The sequence below is a fragment of the Bison bison genome, unplaced genomic scaffold (genome assembly GCF_000754665.1).
Source record: "Bison bison bison isolate TAMUID 2011002044 unplaced genomic scaffold, Bison_UMD1.0 scf7180017864178, whole genome shotgun sequence".
In the NCBI taxonomy this organism is placed as follows: domain Eukaryota; kingdom Metazoa; phylum Chordata; class Mammalia; order Artiodactyla; family Bovidae; genus Bison; species Bison bison.
In genome coordinates, this window is record NW_011494750.1 from 1,851,285 (window position 1) to 1,860,413 (window position 9,129).

Here is a 9,129-nt window from a genome sequence, read left to right on the forward strand (position 1 = left end):
CCGTTGTTAACACTGCAGTTCTCCTCACCCGTCCGGGGCCCTGTGCCAGCCAAGCCAGAGATGGGAGTTGAGCCCGGAATCCTCCCCCAGACGGCCAACTTGGCATTCCACCTGGACCACGAAGAACAGCTCCCGGGGCTGCAAGCGTCCCTGGGGAGGACTCTCTTTGAAGCAGATGGGTGGGGCGCGGCCACAAACCATGGGCGGGCGCACCCGGGGAGTGGGGTGGGGACACTCACGGCAGTTCTGCTGGGGGCTCTCATCGCTGTTGTCCCCACAGTCGTTGACCCCGTTACACAGCTTCCTCTGCCCGATGCAGCGCCCGTTCCAACACAGGAACTGGTCCGAGGCACACTGGGGGCTTCCTAGAGAGGAAGATGAGGAGGGAAGGAGAGCCAGGTCAGTGCCAGGCAGGGCTGACGGGGCTTGGGTCAACAACAAAAAAAAGATGGGAGCCTGTCATTTTCTATGCCGAGCTGGAGACAGATGAGACTCAAGGTGGGAGGGTCGGGGTCCAGAGCAGGAAACAGCTCAGACAGGGCTGTCTGCATTCGTGTTCTCCCCAGGACAGCACAGTGGCACGGTAAGATGGGACGTGGGGCAGAATGAGAGAGCCCACCCATGTGTCAGGCACCTGTGCGGCTAGGTGAGGGGGCGTAGGGCTGTCAACTGGAGAGCAGGCCAGAGGAACAGGCACTGGCCACGTGTGAGTAAGAATGTGAGAGGCCGTTGAAACTCCCGGCCCTGATATTGTGTTCCGGGCTGTGAGGCTGCGGGTCAACAGATGCACCTGATTTGACACTGGTAACTGAGACAAGCAGGAAGAATCCAGGCCATGGGCAAGACTTGATGAAAGCATCATGTTGGCCCGACTGGAGAGGCAGCAGTAACACCCTCTTTCCACCTCCTTGCTCCAGACTAACTACGGGCTAAGGGGCCTGGGGCTCTCCAGGGAGACCCTACCCGTGTTCTCACAGTTCTCTTCATCGCTGTTGTCCGCACAGTCGTCCTCCCCATCACAGCGCCAGGACAGACGGACGCAGCGGCCCGACCGACAACGGAACTGTTCCGCTGTACACACCGAGGTGGCTGGGCAAAGCACAGGGCTGATGAAAGGCTGACCCCGCTTTAGCCTGAAGCCCCACCCTGCCACCCTAGGCTGCACTTTACGCCAGCACCCACGCCACTTTTTTTCCTAAGATTTTTTTTTTTTTTTTGATGTGGACCATTTTTCTTTTTGGGGGGCTAAAGTCTGTATTGAATTGTTACAATGTTGTTTCTGTTATGCGTTTTGGATTTTTTTGGCCAGCAGGCAAGAGGGAGCTTAACTGCCTAAACAGGGATCAAACAGGCACCCCTGTCTTCAAAGTTAAATCTTAACTAAAGGACTGCAGTGAAATCCCTTTGACACTCTTCTTGACACCAGGGTCACAGCTGGTCTCTATGGCATCTCTGTGGGAATCAAAAAAAGGTGTCTTTTCCTCAAGACATTTTACTGCCATCTGCTGGAAAACTGCCATGATGACTATATAGATCTAGAGAATTATGGAATAAAGAAGTCTACTGGGGGACTGGCATCCTTTGGACCTAGCACCTTTGTGCAGTGCCCAGCCTACACGACTGTACATGGTGGACCTGTCTTAACTATCCTGGAGCTTTATCAGAGGTGGCCTGTCCCTGCTTCCGGCCCAGACCTTGGCACTGCCCCCCACTCACTGCAGTTGCGCTCATCAGACTGGTCATCACAGTCCGCGTCGCCGTCACAGCGCCAGCCCGCGTTGATGCACAGGCCACTGTCACACATAAACTCGCCAGAGCGGCAGGGCTGGTGGGAGGCTGGGGAGACACGCCAGGCTTCTGTCTTAAGCCAGTCTACACACACAGCGTCCCACAGTGGACCAGGAAGCAACAGCCCTGGCACCCTGGCTCCTCCAGGTTGGCCCCATAGGGAACCAGGGACTCTAGAAGCTCCTCTCCTGAGCTCCTGCCCCAGCTGGCAACCGGGCCTCACCCCCGCCCCCCCAGGAGCTCCTCCCAGCCGGCCTCCCCTCCTCCACCCCGCTGGCCAGAGTGCTCACAGCAGTCAGACTCGTCCGACCAGTCTCCGCAGTCGTCATCACCGTCGCAGTGGTAGATGTCGAGGATGCAGCGGCCGTAGGCACACTGGAACTCCTCCAGGTTGCAAGGGGGTGCTGGCACTGCTGAGGCTGGAAGGAGGGCAAGGCGGGGAAGGGCACGCACTCAGGCCCCCTCAGAGGAGAAGGGCCCGGACTCCTCCAAGGGGCCAGGCACTCAGACACAGAAGTTTCCTTGGGCGTGGCCCTGATACACGCCCATTTGCCAGAGGACCAAAGGGAGGCCTCCCTTCTCACCTGGGGCACCTGTTCCCTCCCGGCCCCGCCCAGGAGGAGCTGTTGCCTAAGAACCCACCCTCCCGCCGGCGACCTGCGCTGTCCTTTCACTCGTCGGCCTGGCCCTCAGCCCACCGCATGGCGCCCTCTGCCCCCAGCCCAGCCCGGCAGCCTGAGTCCTGGGGCCACTCACGACAGCTCTCCTCGTCGGAGCCGTCTTTGCAGTCGGTGTCTCCGTCGCAGTACCAGTGCTCAGCAATGCAGCTTCCATCGCTGCAGCGGAATTCCTTGTCCGAGCACTTGCGCATGTCTGGGGGGTGGGGAGGGGGGTACACAGTGGGACAGCAGTCCTGCAGGAGCCGCACCGGTTACCCTCCGGTCATCCTCCCTGACTCCCACCCTCGCTGCCCCCTGGGAGTCTGACCCAGGCCCTGCAAGACTCCGTGGGTTCGGTATAGACTCCTGAGGGGAAAGAAGAGGCTCTGGAGACACTGGCCTCAGGTTCCCGTTCTGTGGTCCCCGGGGTGTCGGGCCCATCTCCCCGTCCTGCTCTCCTCCAGCTGCTCCAGACACCCAGGCAGTTCAAGGGTTGGGCAGTGCTAGGGCCCCTGAGGCTCTTGCCCCTGCCTCGGCCAGGCCATCCACCAGCCTCCCTGCCTGTCCCCCGCCGCCCCCCTGGAGCACCGCTCACCACACTGCTCATCACTGTTATCGCCACAATCATTGTCACCATCGCAATGCCACAGGCTCCGGATGCAGTAGCCATTCTGGCAGGGGAACTCGTCCTCCTCACACTCCCGGGGGGCTGTGGGCACAGAGCAGTCAGGCTGCTGCAGGCCGGGGCAGGGGGCCGGCCAGCGCCCGGACACCCAGCAGGAAGCCTGGTGGAGCAGAGCAGCTCCGATACTGCCCTAGGGAGCTGGGGAGCTGGCTGTCCCCCACCTCCAGGGGGCTTAGATAAGCCGAGAGAGGAGGTGGGAGGACAACAGCCAAAGACCACGGGCTGGGGCCTCATTTTCTTTTCTTTTCTTTATTTATTTTGTATTTATTTTAATTGGAGGGTAATTACAATATTGTAGTGGTTTTGCCGTACACTGACATGAATCAGCCATGGGTGTATGTAATACACCACATTAACAAATTGAAAGATAAAAACCACATGATTATCTCAATAGATGCAGAGAAAGCCTTTGACAAAATTCAACATCCATTTATGATAAAAACCCTCCAGAAAGCAGGAATAGAAGGAACATACCTCAACATGATAAAAGCTATATGTGATAAACCCACAGCAAACATTATCCTCTATGGTGAAAAACCGGGGCCTCGTTTTCTGATTGAAACGCCTTGCCCCGCCCAGCCGGCCGTCAGCCGCCCAGCCCCGCCCAGCACTCACGACAGTCCTGCTCGTCCGAGTCATCCTCACAGTCGTTGTCCCCGTCGCACACCCAGGAGCGGCGGATACACTTGCCGTTGTCACAGTGAAAGTCGAGAGGGGAGCAGGTGGGCAACTCTGAGCCCCGGGAACGGGAGGGGAACAGGGGTCAGTCTGGGGCACTTACTCAGGCAGGTCCCATCTTTCCCTCTGGCCCTGTCTGAATTACGGTCCCTCCTCACTGGCTCCTCCAACTGCCCCTGGCGCCCACTAATACAGAACCAGGCAGAAACAGCAGCTAAGAAGAGAGAGCTTCCTCAGGGGTTCACAGGACAGAAGAGTCCGAGGAACTCAAAACCACCGGGAAAGCAGTGAAGGAAAGCATGAAAAGAGAAGCAAATGTATTCCGCACCCCGCCCCGCCCCACGCCGTTCCTCTTATTAAATAATGGCTGACACACCTGGGCTCGATGTCAAGTTCTAGAACTCATTACTTTTATCACACAAGCCAGTTACCCTCACCTAGCTCCAGGTTCTTCCGACTGTACAATGGGGATAATTATAACTGACTCAGAGAGGTCTTTTGAGATAAAGCATATGAAAGTGCTCCATGAAAGTGAGCCATTTACCACCATCGCAATTAGCTAAACTGGTTAGGGGTAATAAGGTCCGGGCTATAGCTTCACTCTTAGGAGACTAATTAGCCTCCCTCAGACGTAGGTGCTGCCGGGGTGGGGGCCACACCCCAGAACCCAGACACGTAACTGGCTCAGGAGCAATATTGCTACAGTCCAGGACGTGTATCCAGGGCACCCTAGCCTGTGGCGTACGTTATCACACTATGGGAAAGGGGAGACTTAACAAGAATATAAAATTTCTTACCAAGTTTATGTTATTTAAAAAGGTGGGATTACACAGAATACCAACGTAAGAAATAAACAGTCTGCATCCACGTATAGTGTGCACATTTAAAAATACACAAATATGCATCACAAATACACACGCACACAAATACAGAGATCTATTCAAGGCTGTTTTTTCCTGTGCTTGTTTAAAGTCTCTGTTTTATTGGCTATATTGGGTGTGCTCAGTCGCTCGGTTGTGTCTGACTCTTCGTGACCCCATGGACTGCAGCCCGCCAGGCTCCTTTGTCCATGGGGATTCTCCAGGCAAGAATACTGGAGTGGGTTGCCATGCCCTCCTCCAGGGAATCTTCCCAATAACCCAGGGACCGAACCCAGGTCTCCTGCATTGCAGGCAGGCTCTTTACCATCTGAGCCACCAGGGAAGCCCAGGAATACTGAAGAAGGTACCCTATTCCTTCTCTAGGGGAGCTTCCCACCTAGGAATCGAACCAGGGTCTCCTACATTGCAGGCGGATTCTTTACCAGCTAAGCTACCATTTATTGACTATATGTGTGTGGAAATATGGGAAACAGGGGAAGGTTGAAGCCATACACACTGTGAGGAAACCTCCCATCTGTTTATATCCATCACCCTCCCAAGAGCCCGGGGCAGGGGGAGGGTTCTCACTACATCCGTCCTCATCGCTGTGGTCCCCGCAGTCATTGTCTCCATCACACTGCCACTGGGCAGGGATGCAGGTACACTCTCCGAGGGCGCTCACTGCACACGTGAAGTGGCTCCGACCACAGGCACACTCGGGGCTGCTGGCCAGTCCTGGGCAGAGAAAAGAGGAACCAGTGAGGGCTCAGCTCCCACCCAACCAAAACCCATTCCAGGTGGGGCAAGGTAGAGGAGCCAAGTCTAGGGGCACTGCTACCCAGGAGGTCATGGAGACAACTGCGGGGAGATGTGGATGACGCCATGGTGCCGTCCCCCTGCTCTAGGCACAAACAGTCCAGAAGATACTGTCTGACTTTGGGCTCACAGACGGCCCAGGTCTCCCCTCTATGACAGGGTTTTCTGCACACCCGCAAAGGACCAGAGACAAATGACGCCAATTGCAGGGCTACTGGTCCCGAGGAAAGGGAACCAGGGACAGGAGGCCAATGCACAAAGGCTTCCAGGTCCTTCCCTCTGAATCCAGGTGGCTTTATGGATGCTTTTGCCTCTATTCAGGACCCGGACGCTGAATTAAAATGCTGGCGCCCCTCTGGGGATGAGAAGTCACACCGAGGAGCAGGAAGCAGCAGACACTGCCGGGAGTCCTACAGTCAGAGCGCACCTCTAAGGGGGGCGACCAGGAGAAGGGGGGACAGGATACAGGGTAGGGGGACCAGGTTCCCCTGGGGCAGAGCGACTGGGGCCAGCCGGGGCCTTCCTGTCTGCGGGCCTGGCCGTGGCCCGGAGGAAGGATGGCAGGGGCTGCCCCGCCCCCAGCCCTCGCTGCACGCAGCTGGGCTTCCCTATTGAGCATCCAGCTATCTGCCTGGCCAAGTCCCATGACCGGCCGCTGCGCCCCCTCCCCAGCGTGCCCAGCAGGATGCCCTGGGATGGCGTGTGAATGGCTCGGTGCCCCCGCTCCAGCCTCAGCTGGAACAAAGGGTTCTGCCAGGGTCACTCTTCCCACCCCCCACACCAGCATTCATCTAACCCGCTGGGCTGCTGCAGCTGGGAAGGATGGGGGCCACCTCTCCCTTGCTCATCTCCCCCACTTGCTTTCTTCTCCTTGTCCTCCCCTCCGCTGGGTGCTGCCCTCGGGCTGGGCTGGAATGGGGAAGGAGTCAGCTCCCAAATGCCACCCCGCTTCCTTTCCTATTTCCCGGGGCCCAGCGTTCCTCTCTTGGCTCATCTCCTTGACATCCATCGTCACTTCACATTATATTCCTGGGGCCAGCTTTAGGGTTCAGGGCCCAGAGTGAAAGGGTGGATTGCTATTCCCACCGAAAGCAAAGGACTGCTGTTCCCTAGACCCCTCCCTCTCCACATCCACCCCCAGGACAATGATAAGCAGAAAGCAGGGGTCCCTAACCTGCAGATGGATGGGGGGGTGGGTGGGCAGCCTTTATGATCTGTGAAGCTCTGAAACTACAGGCAAAACGTATGTCTCTGGAGTGGAGGACCACAGCTCTCACCCCACCTTCAGCGGAGGACTTGCCCTCACCTTCCACAACTGAGGGAATTGGCTGCCCGAGAAAAGATGCAGGACTTCCTGCGGAAGCCACAGGAATCCATCTGGGAGAAGCTGCACATCTACTCCAAGGCCAGTTCGCCTGTCTCTCCAGGTCTCCCCAAGTGCAGGACGGAGAAACTTTTCTAAGTGTGATCAGCTCATCACAGCTATAAGCACTGTTTTCGGGGACTCTGGCTGGGATGGAAGAGCAATAACTAAGTATTCCAGAGGACTCCGTGCCATGGGGCTCACCAAGACACTGACCCCCTTCGCGGGGAGGAACGATGAAGAGCAAGAATAGGCTGCCACAGTGGTTTCCAGTGAAGGATGTTTTTTTCTCCCTGGGGGGCATTTGGCAACGTGTGATGACATTCTGGGTTGTAACTGGCGATGCGGATGGAAGTCAGAGGATAAAGGCCACAGATGCTGCTATTAGTCCACAAAGTACAGAACTTCGGCTGCTGCTGAGTCGCTCAGTCGTGTCTGACTCCGCGCGACCCCACAGACGGCAGTCCGCTAGGCTGCTCCCCGTCCCTGGGATTCTCCAGGCAAGAACACTGGAGCGGGTTGCCATTGCCTTCTCCAATGCATGAAAGTGAAAAGTGAAAGTGAAGTTGCTCAGTCATGTCCGACCCTCAGCGACCCCACGGACTGCAGCCTTCCAGGCTCCTCCGCCCATGGGATTTTCCAGGCAAGAGTACTGGAGTGGGGTGCCATTGCCTCCTCCGAACATACAGGAAGGTGCCCCCAAACAAACAAGTTATCCGGCCTAAAATGTAAATGGAAGGTTGAGAAATACTGCTAACCACACAGAGCAGGGAGCAGGGCCACACCAAGGAGGCGATCAGGGTAAGGGGGTGAATGGAGAGGAGAAGGCATGGGAGGGAGGGGAAGAGGAAAAAGCTCTGGACCTGGAGCGGACAGAGTTGGGACCCCTGACCAGTTGTGCTACCTTGTATTAAGTACCATAGTCCCCTTAGCTTGGTATATAAAAAAGCCACAGACTTAGATGAGAAGATGAATGTGGGAGAGGCTGATCCATGCCTGGGCACACCAAGGATGCTCCAGAAGTGCAGGCTGGAGGTGTGGGGACATGAGGATTTGGGGGCTAGCTTCTTTTCTAAAAGGCCTTGAAGCTAAGAACCTGAGTACCAGGATCATGGACAGCAGCATCTTAGGCTACATGCAAGTCAGAAGAAATCCAGGCTAGTGGTTAAGAATTTGCCTGCCAATGCAGGGGCACAGGTTCGATCTCTGGTCCAGGAGGATTCTCCAGGAGGCTGAGGAGCTGGGCCTGTGCTCCAGAACCACTGAGCCCATGTGCCTAGAACCTGTGCCCTGCAAGAGAAGCCAGCGTGGTAAGAGGCCCGCGCATCGCAAGGAAGAGTAGCCCTCGCTCACAACTTCACAACTATTAGAGAAAAGCCCCCACACAGCCAAAAATAATTAATAAGTAAATAAATCTTAAAAAAAAAAAAGGGGGGGAATTCAGTAGGTAAAGAAGAGCTTTCAGGGGATTTTTTTTTTTTTTAAGCCTCCCCAACCCCCTTTGGCTGAGTGATAGCAGAAGTCCTGACTTCCCCCTGCAGACTTGGAAACAAAGCATTCCATCCGGTGGGCATCAAGTTGGTTGTTGAAAAGGCACGACTTCCTGCCTGTCAGAGCAACATCTGAACGTTGGCATGTGAAGGTCAGGCAGCCGGCGACAGGCAAACTCTTGGCTTGGGTGTTCATACGGTAAACAGACACATTATCCTCCAAGACTCAGCTCTTCTGGACAACTGCTGCCCCTCTGGGATCCTGGGAGGTGGAATTCTGCCTTTTCACTCGAGTCCTGGCTGTGATCATAAAGGACAGCTTTTAACCCTTTTTAACTGAAAGAATGGTGAGTGAAGAAAGGAAACAAATGACCGCGGGTGGCAAGACGCGGTCTTCATTTCAAGAAGGGTTCAGTTAGAGCGCTCCCCGGGGCTTCTGGCCTTAAACACTATTTCCCAGCCACGTTGCAAGTCTGCTTTGGCCGTAGAGGGCATGGGACCTTAAATTTAATGCTGTTCAACAAGGAAAAGATCTCTTCCCAAAGTGTTCACTATCCCTGATCATCCGGTAATCCAGCTTTTGGGATACATGTTACTGTGCTCATAGGGCCTTCCTAGGAGGTTAACTCGAATCTCAGCCATGTTACCTACCACTTTCTCACTGCTTTCTTCAGAAAGAAAGAGAGACATCCACCTGCTTATACTACCAGATACTGCGGAACATGTGAGAGAACATAGATTCCAGAGTCAGAGAGGCTGGAGTTCAAGTCCTGGTTCTACCACTAACTCT

At 55.6% G+C, this 9,129-nt stretch overlaps 1 protein-coding gene across 1 annotated transcript in view; it reads right to left on the minus strand.

Annotated features, from left to right (window-relative positions):
- The window catches only part of LRP4 (low density lipoprotein receptor-related protein 4), a gene marked incomplete at its 5' end in the record, with an annotated part of 40,915 nt that extends 35,479 nt beyond the window's left edge, over positions 1–5,436 (minus strand). Inside the window, 9 exons of the mRNA XM_010842363.1 lie at positions 1–40; positions 240–365; positions 964–1,089; positions 1,717–1,836; positions 2,079–2,207; positions 2,545–2,661; positions 3,043–3,156; positions 3,748–3,864; positions 5,259–5,436. Coding sequence (XP_010840665.1) covers positions 1–40; positions 240–365; positions 964–1,089; positions 1,717–1,836; positions 2,079–2,207; positions 2,545–2,661; positions 3,043–3,156; positions 3,748–3,864; positions 5,259–5,436 — 1,067 coding nt within the window. The remainder of the gene's footprint in view (positions 41–239; positions 366–963; positions 1,090–1,716; positions 1,837–2,078; positions 2,208–2,544; positions 2,662–3,042; positions 3,157–3,747; positions 3,865–5,258) is intronic.
- Between the last annotated feature and the right edge of the window lie 3,693 nt (positions 5,437–9,129).